The sequence below is a fragment of the Bombus affinis genome, chromosome 7 (genome assembly GCF_024516045.1).
Source record: "Bombus affinis isolate iyBomAffi1 chromosome 7, iyBomAffi1.2, whole genome shotgun sequence".
Lineage (NCBI taxonomy): Eukaryota > Metazoa > Arthropoda > Insecta > Hymenoptera > Apidae > Bombus > Bombus affinis.
The window spans coordinates 14,848,793-14,865,900 of record NC_066350.1 but is presented as its reverse complement, the minus strand read 5'-3'; the positions used below and the strand labels follow the sequence as shown (position 1 = coordinate 14,865,900).

The following is a 17,108-nucleotide window of genomic DNA, read 5'->3' as shown; positions in this document are numbered from 1 at the left end:
CGGCGAACGAAGAGCGTAAAAATCCAACACGAAACGAACAACGTATTAGATACTGACACGAGAGGTAGCTGTTTATCCTCCCCGAATCGAAGCGTTTGGGCAAAAAATTGAAAAAAAAAAGAACAGGGCGAAGACCAGATTTCTCACGAATACGAATTCCGTGAATTACAAATATTAAGAACTTTCACGGGGTTTTACCGATCTCGATCGATATATGCATCGCTCGTTCGTTCAAAAGTCGAAATGGATTTACCGCGATTGAAGATCGTATCATATGATATGACCAGAGATTATGTATAACATAATACGATTAAAAATGATCATAACTTAAAAACGTTTCTTCTATCTACCAAGCATAAAAAAAAAAAAACGATTTTGGACTGTGCTATTTCCTTAGTACATTATCTGAAATATATATAAAAGTTTAAATGAATGCACAGGGAGAAAAAAAAGATCAGCATGCACTTACCTTGATACCACTGCGTCCCTGCTGTTTCAAAAGAACATTCTCCGGCTTCATGTCGCAATGAATGATCCTGTTCTTGTAAAGAGCGTCGAGGCACTGTAGCAACGAGTGCGCGAACTTCTTCACGAGCTGCATACTGAAGCCCAGGAACTTGTTCTTCTTGATCAGCTCGTACAGGTTAATACTGAGCAATTCGAAGGTGATGCACATATGGTTACGGAACGTAAACGAATCGAACATGTGAATGATATTCATCGTGTCGTCCTTATCTTGTTCGCGTAGCTTCCTCAATATCTTCACTTCTTCCTGTGCCTGACGATGGAACCTTTTCTCGTTCCTGACCATCTTCAGGGCAACGTGCTCCTGTTTCTTGTGATCGTACGCTTTCACAACCTGACCGAACGACCCTTTACCGATCACCTTCAGCACCTCGTACCTGTAGGCCACGTGATCGTGAGTCACGTGGATATAGGAACCATGTTCGTTGTCGTAGCCGTTGTTGTGAGGCCGACCGATTATCCCCGGCCTCTTCTTCGCGTTCGCCCCGATAAAGTATATATGCCGATAATTAAAGATCTCGTGGTGTTCGTAAGGCGTCAGCTTATCCACGTAAATCTTCAGCACGACATCGGGCGTGGCGGTAATCGTCTTCGGCTTACGTATACCACTGCCGCAGGAACTTCCGTTCGAACATCCATTCTTCACCACCAACGCGGTGCTCGATTGACTGTTTGACTGCGTATGCTGAGACTCGTGAGCTGTAGTGGTGGTGGTGGTGGTGGTGTGACTGAAATTATGACTGGAATTATGAGTGAAGTTATGACTGGAATTATTGTGACTCGAATTATGACTCGAATTGTGACTCGAATTGTGGCTCGAGTTGTGGCTTGTGTGCGAGCTCAGGCTCAAGTTTAAACTTTCCGAGTTCCCGGTCAGGCTGAGCAGGCTGTTGTTGGCGCTGGAACTTAAGCTCGGCAGATGAGTACCAGCCATGTGACTGGTGCGGGTCAAGTAACTAGGCGACGATTCACTGGCAGACTGCTTCAAAGCTAAAGTGTTACTCTTCAGGGGTGGTAGATGATTGCTTTCGCTCGTCGGAGCGGTGAAAGTCTGCGTTGAGATCGCGTTCGCGGGTACGAACAGTTTTGGTCTAGACCGGGGCATCTCGAACGTGCTCGAAGATAACGTTAAGCTAGTCATTTGTGTCCATTTGACGGTGATGTTGGAGCGTGTGTTTCGTCCCGGGTAGACCAACGGGTCGTTTATCGAAGGAAACGAAACAAGCAATCATTGGACGATTACTCGTACCCCGATACGGATCGATAAGGTGTCTTCTTCCTCTAGGGTCTTCTTTCTCTCGTGATTTCGGCTATTATTATTTGTTCTAGCGTGTCACGATGTATTGTCGTTTGGATAAAAAACATATTGGTTCGTTGAGATTAATACGCTAGTTAAACGCGACTGTTATTGCTCGCCTTACTTCGATCTTCCTTGCCGTTTTGCAGAGTTTGCAGATCTACGTCAGTTTATTTTATATTTGTATACAATATATATACATACATATTTATATATGTGTATATATATATATATATATATTTGTATAATATAGGAGTAAATCTAATCAATCTGCCGATCTCGTTAACTAGCTTTTCATGTAAGTTAGTTCGCCTCGAATAAATTAATCGACTAAAGGATTTAATGCGATTTGAATTTCAGTCTCGTTCTCGGTGTCTGCTGAAATGAAACGTGCGAAATGCTTCTCCTTTTCTTTCTATACTTTGTCTCGTTCGACGACTATTTAGTGAAACTTGAAATTATTAATCAACTCTCCTAAGACTTTACGAAGCATATTACGAACAAAGTGCGATGCGTGCTCGATAAATGCGCATTAATTCTTTAGAAGAGCGTGTCGAATAAGATTCGATCCCTGATGCCGATGAAGCGGTCGCACGTGCGGCTTGAAATACAATCGATCGTCTAAAAATATTTCGTCGAGAAAGGAAAGAAGAAAAAAAAAAGACTCCTCGATGTAAATGCAGCGGACTAGAAATTGTGATGATTCTTCTTGTTGCAGCGAGCGCGAGCGACGATCGTCGATCGTTAAAAAAACTCGACGTGGTCGTCGACGGGTATATACTTTCTTTCTTTCTTTCTTTCTTTCTTTCTTTATTTCGCGTGTTCGCCGCTTTCGTTGTCACCCCTTCGTGCACGGCCTCTGTACGCGGCTCCGAACGATGAAAATAAGAGGAACTATGAACCCAACACGACTGACGTCACTTCTGACTACCATGCACAGCTGTCTACCCCCCTCGGAATTATTCATCCGACTCGTATTAATTCCCTTCGTCGCTTGACCCTTCGCTCGTTATCACCAGCCAGTGTCTCCACCTTCTTTACCGCATTGGAACGACGCGATGCTCCTTTTACCTTCGTACGAAGTTTCGAACGTCTAATTTTATAATCTATCAAGCACGAGGGCAAACGCATCGTGCGAAAACTGTCTACCACCTCTCTGACTGGAGGTTATTGGCACCAGGCCGGCCAACACGAACGACTTCGCTCCATTGAATATTTTCTTTTTTCCTTTTCCTCTTTCTCCTTTTTTTTCGAGTTTCTTCGACCGACAACAACTTTCGAATAGAATGTACGTCAAGCTCTGTCAAAGTAACAACATTGTCGTTTTTCGTACAATGGATGTTCACTCTCGACGAGATTCACCTTTCTTGAAGCGTAATAACCGTTAATCAGAACAGCCATATACGATTCGATTCGAACGATTTGTCGCGAAGAGGATTCTAAAAGTAAATCGTCCTCGCCGAACGATCGTTGATAATCGATGGAAAGTCATTCGATGGTCATGAACGTCGTACACGATGAATATCTTTTCTAGCAGCAGAATTTTATTGACGGATTTTAATTAGAAAAGTACAGCTTGTCGATTCTTCTCGGGCAGTTAATTATTCGTATAATCACGGACGAACGTGTTCTATTTACATGCGTCGACATTCCCTGTGGTTCGTAGCTAAATCGTTCACATTATATCAATTCGAACGAAGATTTCTCGCGATAGCAATCTGGCGAACGTTCGTCGTCATCAAATCGTGCCGAATTTTTTCGATCGCAACATATCATATTATCACACCTACGACGACACTGCAAAATCGAAATCGAGCCGCACCGCGTTGCCAGACAATATGCTGAATTTCTCACACGCTCGGTCGTGGACCCCGTGCACGCATGAAAATCGAAGCAAACACCGCGAATACGATGAACGTGGCCGCACCTTGATAACTGTTTACAAGCGAAACGTCCTCTCTCAGCGTTAATCGTGAGAAACTTGTTACTTTCGTCTCTTTGTTCTCGTTTGTTAAGACGATAATAAATGAATAAATGCAAAAGTTGGGTGGATGTTCAGGAACGACAGATTATTTTTCATCGAAACAAAGGCAAGCACGAAACGAAGTTCGTCGCTTCTGGCACACTGACTGGCTGGCTGGCTAGCTAGCTGGCTGACTTCTCTTTCTTTCTCTCTCTCTCTCCCACCCTTCCTCTTTCTCCGTCCTTTTCCTTTCTCGCGATTCTCCTTATCTATCTCTCTCACGCCGCCACCATGTTTATTCTTTTTATACCCCCGTTAAACGTTGTGTCAGGACGGTTCAGAAGGGGTAGACGACCAGGCAGAAGGATGAACGGCCAGACTAACTGGCTGATGCACGATCTCTCGCGTATTTAGCTGTCGGTTTTGAAAGAAGGATAAAAGCGATACTTCGCGGGAGAGATTTTTGCGAATCTTCGGCGGTTAGACGACGTAGCATGACGCTTCCGGTGGTAAAGATCCCTCTATCGTGATTTCTGCGATTATCGAGATGCGATTGTCTATCATTTCTATGGTGGATTCTGTCTACCTTCTCTATCTATATATTTCGAGTACAGATGTTTTTGTTATCCCTTTCCCTTGTACTGAACGTTCGGCGTGTACCAAGCAAGTTGCACAGTCAATTCCGAGGAACGATAGGTACGCTGCTGAGGCTGCATTTAATAGCACTAAATTCTTTTACTTAATTCCGGCACAACTTTTCACTGAGAAATCCACACTCGCTGATTCGCGAACCACTCAAGGCGGGAGCACCATTACTCTATTCATAAAGAAACGCCTGCTGCGACACCCACGCATGCACTCTCACGTATACAGACAGTTGGTGCTTGCCGCACGCACAGGTGTCCACAGTCCATACGTATTCCTATATCAAAGACAGAGGGAGGACATAGACTAGACTGTTATTTTAGATGATTCGGTATCTCTTCCACGTTTTAGTTCCCATTTTCTCCGTGAAGTGTCACGCTATATTACTTCACTTAAATTCGTCCAATAAGTCGAGTTGGAAGAAGTAAATAAAACCATGTATTCAAAATATAGGGGAAACAAAATCATAATCATCGAATATTAAAATAAAAAGTTTCTAGCTATTGATCATATCGTTTCATCATGTGTATCAAGTTCAGCAGCTCGATTTAAACATTTTCCACAATGATACTAAAGTATCCCTAAAGATTATAATTTCAGAGTAACTACTGGCCAATAGCTGGGGCGCTACGTGCATTATAGAAACGGAATTATTAATCCTTTCTGACTCAATCTGTTGAACAAATCAATTCCATTATTTGATTTTCTATTCAAATAAAGAGTCTTTTTAGCATAGAAAGTTTTATATACTATAATTCCATTATATATATTACACTATTAAATTTCACTCGATGTATATCTTTGTATTGTGCAATTCATGACGAAAATTCATTTCCAAAGGATGAAAAGAGAGAGAAGAAGTGGTCGAATACAAAAACCACTAACAAGTATCCAGAGGGCAGCATATGCCAATGTAAACGTTATTAGCATTGTCTTCTTCAACCTAGCTTAAACCGAAAACAGTTGGAGATTGGCATCATTTTGGCCAGTTAAAAGCTTACAGTTGATATCACTTTTAACGTCGTAATAATATATACTGAATTCAAGATGAATTTAAATCATAAATCATTTAAAGAAAAACGTTCGTTCGGTAAGCATACGTTTTCTTATATTAATTATAATATTTTTATAATTAAAATTACCAGACAAATCTAAACAAACGGCACAGTATATCTGCGATGTTTTGCTTTCTTTATAGCTCGATATACTTTTATTTTATTGATAATATTGAATCATGTACTCTTCATAACAAATGAATAATATCTTGTACAAGAGTAACATTCGTTTAAAGATGCGTGTAAATATATCTTTAAATTAATTTTAATAAAAATTAAATAATATTAAAAATTACATCCAGAAATATTATATCATCTTTTGTGAAACATTAATAATCTTTAAAAAATTCGTTCATAAAATTTAGCACAAAGGTCTGCTGATGTGGAATTAATTAGACGACAACATCCAAATAAGATACCCATTGTTGTCGAAAGATACTATGGAGAGAAACAGTTACCTATATTGGATAGATCCAAATTTTTAGTACCCGATTTTTTGACAGTGGCAGAGTTCGTTAAAATTATTAGGTATATTTTTTAATATTTTCTAAATTATTTACAGAACTAATATATAATTTATAGATAGTAATATTTATTGACGATAAACTAATAGACGCAGACTACAGCTACATCCGACACAGGCATTTTTCCTATTAGTAAACCAAAGAAGTATGGCAAGCGGTAGTATGACTATGGCACAACTTTATCAGAGAGAACAAGATGCGGATGGCTTCCTTTATGTAGTATTTGCCAGCCAAGAAGTATTTGGGCATTAAATTTCATCATTTTAGTTTATAAGTAAGTTTAAATTATTTAATATTAAAAATATTTAAGATTACTTTAATATCTTATCATCTTTTATTATAGGTAAAAATAATCGTTTTGTGGGATATGCTAAGTTTTAAATACTTTTAAGAACTCTTAGGGAAAATTTTAGATCTATCCTGACTTATGTCTGCCATCAACTGGATATGCAGAATATTTGTGATCAACTTGCAGTACCTGCTGTAATAATTAACGAAACCATCATTATTGACATTTTTGTGTAGAACTATCATGGTGCTTTGGTCTTTCAACACATATATCAGTTATATTTCACATAAGTTACAGTATAAGATTAAGTTTATTGCTGATAACAGGACACACTTTTAAAATTCTTTAATAGTTACAGACAACAACTATGACAACCGTCAGTCTTAATAGGTAAGAAGGTTACCTATATAATATTTGTATCTAGTATATCATTAATCTGAATTTGTTTACTTCTGTATTTGTCTTGTGTGTCTAATAGATTATAATGTATAAGGAGCGAGTAGTACTACGTAAACAATATAGTAACAAGTAGTGACCAGTTTATATATAACAAATTGTAAAGTATATTTACAAGCAAAACTGGAATCAAATTATTCTATATATGTTTGACTTTTACTACTATACGAATTATGTAATAACTATTATTTATTCATCATATGCCTGTTTATAGTTTACGTATGTATCAGACAAATTGTTAATAGGTATATGGAATCTTTGACAGTAAGCGAAAAAATGATTTAAATTACTTAAGGTATCTATAAATGAAAATATCTTCTCCAGTTAATGTATTCTGTTCACAAAATACTGAAACAGTAAAGAAAGTGTTCATATAATTACACAATATACCATGTGTATTGATATGTGATAATGTTATTACACTCGTATCAGTTATACTAAACGTATTTGCATTATGAAATTCAATTGGGTTATAATGGATTCTAACTGAAATATATATATATATAATCATGCACTTAATAATACGATTATCTTCTACTGTTTGATACTTGTAACTTATGACAATTGTCTTGAATTATGTCTTAAGTTCGAAAAGTTATAAGCGCACTTATCTTTGATCTTCAGAGAAGTAAATTAAATAAGAAACAAAAGTACCTGGCATCGTAACTAAGAGTGAAAATAACAATCATTGTATCAATGAGACAATTCTATAAGACTTAACAATTCAATACCATTTTCAGTTTTATTATTGTTATCGCTATCAACATTTTACTACGAATCTTATTTACCAATACGAATAATTAATAAGATCCGATATCACGAATTGTAAGAAAAGAACCTGCTAACAATATGTAATCATATAATATTATTTTTAGGCAATAAGTCGTGATTAATATTAATTTGATACAAATTGAGTTGAAATTTACTTTGATTACATTAAATTTTTCATGTGTGATTAATAAAAAAATGTGGCTTTCTACAAACATTTTTGAGTATCTATAAAAAATACAATAATGGTTAAAAACAATAAAAATAAGCCCTTAATTCACAGATAGATGGATATTTCAATGAAAGATGGAATTTTAGTAGTATGTTAGTGATATTATTATAAATATTGGTAATATTAATGACACGCTTTATTAATACTTATATATATAATTATATATATAAGTGTTAATATTTATATATAATGAATTTATGTATAACTTGAATTACATGAAAAATTGTTTGCAATAAATAACGTTTTGCAATATATCGAATGCTTTTTTACCAAATTTGTATTGGATATTTTCAATTTTTTAAAGCTAAAGCTCACGTTAGGAGCTCATATATGTATTCTGAAATTTAATCCTTTTATACGAGATAGGATAATAAAGAAATTTAAATATAAATTATGGTTATATGGCAACTTCCTTTACCATCATGGCGATACTTCCTGAAAACAGTTCTTAAACTTACCGAGGATATGGCGCGACGTACAAATTCTTCAACAAAGGTTCGAAATCGTGAATCTGTATACAACCGCGTATCGGTGGCAGCAGATGTATTGTCGAGTGGCTATAAAGGTGAGCGGTGGGGTTAGGCACGGGGGGGAAGGAGGCAAAGGAAAGGTAAAGGTTAGAAGAGGTTATGAACTCTAACCCACGGATGGTTGACGAAGTCTAGCTGTTGCTATGAACTGTCCAAATGACACATAGTCAAATCTATCATCGTTATTAATAACAAAGGTAAGTCCGTACAAAAATTACGTACTTTTTAGTATTTAGCTTTGTGTTATCCTTTCGTCGATAACGATGCATGAAATCCGAAACGTTGACTCGCCCACATCGAATCAATCTGTGCACGTTCCTTCATAAAATTAAATACTGTAAAATACATATTTGCAGGCTTCTCTGCAATTAGATTGTTAGTAAATAAAATACTATTCTTCCTTATGAATAACATAGTGATTGTATATTTTGACATTGTCATTATGAAATCTCGTAACTCTGTTGATAATAACATTACTTTTTCCATTATTTTTTTTTACATTCAAAAATGTTCAATTTAGTATTTTATATTTATTGTACAACTAATTCAAACGTTGCAATGTAAAATATGTTTTTGTAAAGGAAATAACTTTTAAATTCTTTTCTCATATCCTCATACATTGCGAAACTGAAAAATAATGAAAATACCTAAAAATTATAAGAAAATAATAAGTTTGTCTATCTTTTAGAAGTTAAGAATTTACGTCATTATAGATTCGCAGATAATAATAAAAAAATTGATTATGATAAACAAAAGAGGAAAGAATAATACGCGATTAGTAGTGCAATTTTAACGCAGCAAGTGGGATTACAAGATAAATCTGTGTCGATACGGTGATCAAGTAGGTAGGAGGTAACCTTCGGACCCACAAGCGACCTTTACCTGTGAAGTCCGGTCGTATAGATAGAAATAATTACTCTCCAATGACTATTCTTCTTCGCTGATGCTCTTCCAAGAAATCTTTAGCTAACTTGAAATGACCAATCGAAAGGTTATAAGTCAACATAATATATTTAAAAGATGCTAATTTAACCGACAAAAATAGAATCCATATTTTTAATAAATTAATATATCGATTAAAATTATGTAAGATTATTGCTATAATTATTTACAGTTCATCCAAAATTTGAGTCTATTTTTATTTTGAAATATAAGGTGCATACGTTCGAAATAAAAATAAATTCAAGATAATTCGCTCAGGTAAAATCGTAACTATTTATTTTCCTACATTCAAGCTTCAAAATTTTCACATATTTAGAACGAAAAGATTTTTAAATATCGAAAATTTTAATTCAATACCTGTCTCCTAGTCTCCAATTTATTTATAATGTACACAATATGTTTCTCTAAGAAGTTTCACACCGTTAATAGATATCAGATTGTAGTTTCGTTAGTTAAAAGAATATTATGTTGTACGTGCTCGTTAACGTAAATGATTCCCCTAATATTCATATCTGAAAGTAATGGTGCATAGGAATATTTGCTGGGTCATGATATGCATTTTTAATATAAATTTTTGCCACTAACTGTTCGTGTTTGACCTATTCTCGTTCGACGTTGCGACCTCGAGCCTCAACCGATAAGTCATCGCGGGCGTGTATTACGTGACATAACCTGTAACGCTCGTCGAGAAGCCACTATGCGGTCCTTTACAGCGAATGCTCTCGCTCAGGTAGAAAAGCAGGCAAGCGGGGCGAGAATGCACCTGGCCGGTGTGTCTTGGCGGTATACAAGAGAGTGACCTGCCAACCTGCCAGTACAGCGAACGGCCTGGCTGCGTTCACCTGTGCAAGGTTGCCTTTAAACTTCAGACGTGGTGTTTTTGTGCGCGAGAGCGCTCATACCGAGTAAAAAGATTTCGCATATATACTGCGAACGTGTCAGTTTATCGTGTTCCCTCGTCGTTTGACTTATTAAAAAGTTGTTTTTTGAATATATATTCGAATAACGAATATATATATATACATATATTCCGCGCGTATTACCGCGTGGCTAGCTACGTTATATTTTCAGAACTGTGCGTGACCTGTGAGAGCGCCACCGCCGACACACGCAAATGCGGTGATACAGGTCGACCCAACAGGTAGTGTATTGTGCGTACCGTCCTCGAACTTTAATATAAGACACGTCGCGTGTTTTCTAAGGTCGGTCAGGAAAACGCAATTCGTTTCATAAAATGTTTTAAAACAATATATTCATGTCTATATAAGATAAATAAAATTATAAGGAATTAATTTATTTTAAAAAATTATAGTTCTGGATTCTGGCTATACTTCTTGTACTTTCAATTAAGATTCATCTTTTATCCGTTAATAACATATTTCCAATTGTTGTTTGTTGTTGCGGACTGTTCATCATGGTGCATGAAATACTATCGAAGATAGGACTGTCGAAATGTAAACGATAAAGGCGGCCGCGATAAAATTTGTTAATAGTTTATAATGACACGTGTCTAAACGGGTCAATGGCTCAAGTTTGAAAAAAAGAAAAGACGACAGGTGTCATGTTACTATCGTGAAATTCTTGATCGCAAAATGGAATGACGTTGAATCTCGTGCATGACACTTCCGTGAAATCAGATACGTGTGTTATTATTGATCATAAAGATAAAGTAAGTATTGTGTGTATACAAGTTGATGGCTTGTGTGAAAGAAATTTGATTCTAAATGTAAAAAAAATGGGTAAAAAGCACAAACGTATTTTCGTACGTTCGAAAGTAGCCGTGGTTATTCGGTTGAAAGCTTTATCGTGATTAGAAAGGTTGTGAGAGTACGCTTACAGAGAGAGTACGATGCATAACGAAACGTAAGGTCCAAGAATGTTAAGTATTTTGGAGCAACGGTACAGGCATCGTTTTCTCATGTTACTGCACTGACAGTGGTGACGAAGTCGGATCACGAGTGTATGGAAATGGACCATTCGCTCTATGACAGCCAGTGTAGCATGGCTATGGTATCGGCATGCGCTTAACCACGTAGCAACCTACGAACCGAACAACTCGGGACCATCTCTTTCACTTCTTAAAATGGTAGGGGGAAAGGGTTGCGGCAGGTAGGGGCGGACGGCAAATGCTCCAGTTTTCATTTTTATACCGCGTCGATGCTTAGGCCTTTAAACGATACCTTCTATCTGCCTAGATCAAATCGGATTGTACATGATCACGATTTATCCGATCCTACTCGATGTAATGCTACCAATATCTGTGGAGCATTATGCAATCTTCATAGAAAAGATTTTTTTTTTTTTTTTTATGTATTCTTTCAGTCACATTAAAGCTAGATCTTTCTTATACAATTGAATAATGTTATTAGTAAATTATTTTATGTTACAAGCTTACAGGTTATATTGACGGTAGTAAATTTTCTTGCATAACAGTAACAAGTTTGGAAATAAAACGAGCAAATTTCTATAAGTGAATTTCACAAGCAAGCCAGCTGTTTGTGCTATTTACCGTAAAATTATAAAAATTGTTTAAAGTTTATAAGCTGCAATTTACCTCTGATAATTTGATATTATTTGTTGGTAAATTATCTTGTAAGAGGGTCCTGATCATTGTGAAAGGAATGGTTAATTAATTGTATATTTATCTGAATATAAATGTAAAATTATCGTTGTTCTTTCAAAGATATGTATCAACAAAGCGGAAAGATATTAATTTATGAATTCTATACGCAATTCCTTTAAACAACAAGTGGTTTGCGAGTATTTGCGGTTGTTTAAGATATACGTAATATATATATATATATATATGTATAGTGACGTCACCATAGGAATATTTTATGTTTTAAGAATTGTACAATTATGTAAGTATCTTTATTTGTTATTTTTGCAGAAAGAAATGGACAGGGATCATAGGGAACCACATGATCACGATAATTTAAATGAAAACGAGGAGGAACGAAAAGTAGGAATGGATTTTCGTAATTTATCCCGTCACCATGGTATGGATCATGTAGCTGATGTTGAAACAGAGGTGCTTCTTTCATTTTTTAATGATTTAAAAATTATTATCCTAACTTAAATGTTCAAATTACTTTCTTGAGATTATTTAATAACAACTTTTTATTTCTATTACAGCGGGATATGGAAATTGATCAAAACGATCGGGGTGAAAATTTACAAGACGATAAACTAGATCAAAATGTAGGAAGAAATTTTCACAGTTTAGCGCATCATCCCGCTGTGGTATAATTTCGGTGTATTAATTTTTGCAAAAATTAGAAACAGAACTTTTAAGGTACTTTTTATTAATTATATAATGAACTATATATTTTTAGAGAGATATGGAAAGGGATCGAAATAATCATGTAGATAATGTGCATGATGATAAAGTTGATCACAAAATGGGACGAGATTTTCGTAATTTGAGTTCTCATGCAGGCATTGTTCATTTACACTCTGGAATTGAACATTTAAATAATGTTGATGTAGAGGTAGGATTTTCGTCTATTTGTTTCTTAATTTTTACATTGTTCGAATATTTGCTTCACATTTCATTACTTTTCAGGTAAAATTAGCAAGAGATGTCCGTGGTTCGTTAGGTTTGGGACTGTCATTAGAATTATGCGTGGTTTGTGGGGATAGGGCTAGTGGAAGACATTATGGGGCAATAAGTTGCGAAGGTTGTAAAGGATTTTTTAAACGTAGCATTAGAAAACAATTGGGTTATCAATGTAGAGGAAGCAAAAGTTGTGAAGTTACCAAACACCATAGAAATCGGTGTCAGTATTGTAGGCTTCAGAAATGTCTTGCAATGGGAATGAGAAGTGATTGTAAGTTTATTTAAGATACTGAATGAAGCGTTCACTTTTTAAATTTAATTTTAAACAGTTTTGTAATTGTTAACATATTGTAGTTACAGCTAATGTAGTTACATATAATGTTACAGCTGTTCAACATGAGAGAAAACCGGTGTTAGGTGAATCAGCAGGAACAAAAGTAGGAAATAGAAGTCCTAGGGTTAAACCAGAACCACAGCAATCAGTATCTGAGACTCCTCCAACTTGGGAACAACCTGAAAGCCCCAGTATGGAAGACCAAAGCAGTGATAGCGATCTTAGTGATGCATTAACATTAGCAAGAGAACGTTTACTTATTTCGCATGCATTAGATAGCATGGCTAAACTTATTGGAGATGTATGTTTCATTTATATCAGGCAAATCTTTGCAAAATATCTTTAAATATTTTTGCGACTTTTATATAATTTTATTATAGAGTGTTAATGGTTCAAGTGAGCCAGAAGAAGAATGGACTGGCCAATTAATTTCCGAAAGACATACGTTATTCGAATTAAGGGCCCCAAGTCCAGCTCCTGCGTACTTATCGATACATTATATTTGCGAGAGTGCCGCTAGATTACTTTTTTTGTCAGTTCATTGGGCCCGAGGAATTCCGGCATTTCAAGCATTACCGTGCGTAAATAAAGAGCATGATATCACTCAGAATGATACAGTTAAAGATACATTGGATAAACTTATTAATTCTTACAGATCTGAAGTTCAAACAACGTTAGTGCGCAGTTCCTGGGGACAGCTTTTTACTTTAGGACTTGCACAATGTGCATACACTTTATCCCTTCCCAGTATTCTAACATCGATAATAAATCATTTACAAGCTAGTATTGCACAGGAAAAAATTACAGCTAGTAAAGTGAAGTCTGTCACAGAACATATATGTAGACTACAAGATTGTGTTAGTTCACTTCATAAATTACAAGTGGATTCCGTTGAATACGCGTACCTTAAAGCGTTGACTCTTTTCAGTGCCGGTAAGTAAAGAATACTCAATTTGTACAAAAGTTGTCTATTTTTAAATTGAAATTTTTATAGACAATGTCTTAGCCGGCGTGTGGCGTAAAAAGGTCGAAGTTTTGCAAGAAGCTGCGTGGACAGAATTACAACAACGCGTAGGATCCAACAGGTTACCTCGCCTTCTTTTAAGGCTTGCACCACTTCGTTCAATTAACCCTAGGGTCTTGGAAGATTTATTCTTTGCAGGTCTGATCGGTAGGGTAAGCGTAGCTAGTGTCGTGCCTTATATTCTTACTATGCAAGATTACAAAGCTGAACCTGAAAGTCATATGGGGTGACAATTACTAATTGTGCAATGTAAATCGTGACCTAAAAAAGTGATATCTATAAATACATATATATGTTATATATATGTCGGGTTTGCGTTAAGATTAGAGTTAGGGTTAAGGGCGTGAAACGAATCCCTATTGGTATTAGATGTGATCATTATGCAATAGAGAAGATATTTACTAGTGCAAATATGACTATGATAGAATTTGACAAGTAATCGCGATAATTAGAACTCTACTCTTCTGCAGCGTCTAAGTTGTACTCAATGTTGGCGCGGCTACGTTCGGCGACTGGTTGTCGCCTCGAGCCCAAGCTCACTATCATAAATCTCGAACAATCGGAGTGATATTTGTTTAATCTAAATTACGGCATTACGGTATTCCCGAGAATCCAAGGAGAGGTTCCGGCGTTTTTCCATCTCCGACATATATATACACACATATACGCGTTAGCGCTAAATGACTTGAATATTTTTATACATTGAAAAAGGAAAATATAACGAGGCAATGTTGATTTTTATTTTTCATGAAAGAATTATAATTCTCTCTCTCCCTATATATATATATATATATATATTTCTCACAAGCCTCTTTTTAAAGTTGTTAAAACTCAGGGTAGATGTGTTTTAACTTGTTAATCAGATGTAATATTTAGCTTAAAATATTTCAACGTTTAACATTTTTTTATTTATTATAAATTGACTGCCTGTTGTACAAAACTTTCCGTCTTGCACAAAACGTTGTATTTGTAAAAAATGTTAATAGTAACATATTTATTATCGAAAATATTATTATCATTGCTATCAGTATAAACTCATGCTTTCATTAAAATTACAAACAATACTCCAGTATCATACGTGACTAATTATCACTTGATCAAAAATCAGAAAGAAGCTTTAATTTCGAGCTTTTTAATAAAAATGTATACCTGGAAAGTTTTGTATTGGCATATGTTATGAAAACACACGTGGGTCAATATTATTATACTTATAATTTATTAGCAGTGAAGAAAGATAGCCCTTTGCTCGAAGTAATAATCTTTTACTTCATCAATTCAACAGTTTTTTATTATATATATAATATTCTAATTATTTTTACGTAAAAATGTTGAAAAATTGTAAAAAAATTTCAGAAAAATTCTTTTTCTGTCACATATACATTAAAATCTTCACAGAAGTTTAAAACATTAACTAAATTATTTCTTTATGATCACTGCATTTTTCCGTCCAAAAAATCGCTAATGTCTTAGTTTTGATAAAAGAGAAGATAATTCAATATAACTATCAGTACAAACAAATCACATATTTCGTTGTAATTTTAATGACATAGTAATTTTGTTAGATATGAGTTGGCATGTGCACACTTTTTACTTATTTTTCTAGAAAATAGTCATCGCAAATATGATATATTTCTAGACTGTGTTTTATTGTAGATTAAGTAAAAAAAGATGCATCATATTTAAAATGCCCATAAAAAAAGAATACATTGTGCAATAATATTAATTGCATTCAAGAAAAAAAAAATCAGATCTATTTTGTTGAAAATAAAATAGAAACGGAATTTTCTTAAATATTGACTTTATTATGCATCAAGTATTATTTACTTCAAAATGGACAATAATAGTATATTTTTTATGAAAAACAAAAACACTTAGCAAGTTAAAAGAAATAAAGAAATAAATATGTATGCGTTTACTTAATAAATTGTACATTTTATATCTTACTGTTAATTATTGTAATTATATTCATATAATAGAATATAAATGTAAGCGCATATATTATTTGTACGTACTTGAAAATTATGAAATGTTAAATTAGCACTAGTAAGTTAGGATAAAAGTAATGCTATGTATTTAATGTTATTAATAATATTTAGAATATAGATATTTTTCCGAGTTATACTGTAACGAATGTACGAATCGTTAAATATTTTTAAACTGTTCTCAATTGTTAATGTTCATAAAAATCGTTTTGCTGGTTGAGATTTCCATAAACATTTTTCTGATTAATAGGTATAAGCGCTAAGTACAATATTTCTAGCAATGTTTAATATTTAGTTAAACATAAGTATTTTCTCTAATTCGATAATCCAAAGATTAAACCACAATACGTTTTCTTTTCAAGATGTTCTGTAAATTATATCTGTTGATTAAAATCTGATGTAATTTTTAGTAACTATTAACAGTACATACTATGATGTACTTTAATAAAGGTAATAACGAATTTTTCATGAAACGATACTGTGGTGCATTGTACCAATAATGATAATACCGATAGTAATTTAATTTTACAGTATCATAAGTGATATTGACTGTAATAGATAAAAATTGTTATTCGTATATTATGAAAGAACTTATTCATTGCATCACATGTCACGTACAATCTTCCAATGACAAATTGTATCAATGGAAATTATCTTTTTGGCTTTCATATATTTTGTGTGATACAGTTTTTATTTAACGGAATACTTAATGGACAATATGATTAGAAGTGATAAGATGAAAGAGAAACCTGTATGTAAATATAAAATGTGCCTGTACGAAAAGATATATTTATATTTAAATGTAATAATTTTGTAATTATCCAAGTGATAAAAATGCAAGAGACCTGAAGATTGTTGCCCCCTTCAGTTTTATTACATCGAAAAATTATGTATATACATGCATACATGTCTAATTGTAGTGTAACATAAAATAACCCTATAATAATAATTGAAAAAAAAAATTATTAGCTTGTAAAGCCGTA

The 17,108-nt window shown here is 34.5% G+C and overlaps 3 protein-coding genes and 1 long non-coding RNA gene across 10 annotated transcripts in view; 2 read left to right on the top strand and 2 right to left on the bottom strand.

Annotated features, from left to right (window-relative positions):
• LOC126918439 (dual specificity tyrosine-phosphorylation-regulated kinase 2-like) overlaps positions 1–4,747 on the bottom strand; it is a 44,607-nt gene extending 39,860 nt beyond the window's left edge. Inside the window, exon 1 of the mRNA XM_050726338.1 lies at positions 470–4,747. Coding sequence (XP_050582295.1) covers positions 470–1,666 — 1,197 coding nt within the window. The 5' untranslated portion in view covers positions 1,667–4,747. The remainder of the gene's footprint in view (positions 1–469) is intronic.
• Positions 4,748–5,354: 607 nt separating this feature from the next.
• LOC126918719 (microtubule-associated proteins 1A/1B light chain 3A-like) lies at positions 5,355–7,739 on the top strand. Its single transcript, XM_050726946.1, has 4 exons — positions 5,355–5,520; positions 5,851–6,013; positions 6,099–6,283; positions 6,353–7,739. The coding sequence occupies exons 1-3, from the start codon at positions 5,478–5,480 to the stop codon at positions 6,259–6,261; spliced, it is 369 nt and encodes a 122-aa protein (XP_050582903.1). The 5' UTR covers positions 5,355–5,477; the 3' UTR covers positions 6,262–6,283; positions 6,353–7,739.
• A 575-nt stretch (positions 7,740–8,314) lies between these two features.
• LOC126918716 (orphan steroid hormone receptor 2-like) lies at positions 8,315–17,102 on the top strand. Of its 6 annotated transcripts, none has more exons than XM_050726933.1 (9): positions 8,315–8,481; positions 12,117–12,257; positions 12,362–12,469; positions 12,562–12,717; positions 12,792–13,056; positions 13,173–13,420; positions 13,500–13,696; positions 13,775–14,052; positions 14,114–17,102. In XM_050726933.1, exons 2-9 carry the CDS (start codon positions 12,123–12,125, stop codon positions 14,371–14,373), a joined length of 1,647 nt encoding a protein of 548 aa, XP_050582890.1. In that variant the 5' UTR covers positions 8,315–8,481; positions 12,117–12,122; the 3' UTR covers positions 14,374–17,102. The 6 variants fall into 6 exon arrangements, with proteins under 6 accessions (XP_050582890.1, XP_050582891.1, XP_050582887.1 ...); XM_050726934.1 differs by lacking the exon at positions 8,315–8,481 and adding an exon at positions 10,223–10,367; XM_050726930.1 differs by lacking the exon at positions 8,315–8,481 and adding an exon at positions 10,521–10,895.
• Positions 8,480–9,958, bottom strand: LOC126918720 (uncharacterized). Of its 2 annotated transcripts, XR_007711426.1 has the most exons (3): positions 9,812–9,958; positions 9,584–9,738; positions 8,480–9,254 (listed from the first exon to the last, which is right to left on the bottom strand). It is a non-coding gene; the product is annotated as an uncharacterized LOC126918720 (long non-coding RNA). The 2 variants fall into 2 exon arrangements; XR_007711425.1 differs by lacking the exon at positions 8,480–9,254 and having other exon boundaries at positions 9,476–9,738.
• Positions 17,103–17,108: the final 6 nt, after the last annotated feature.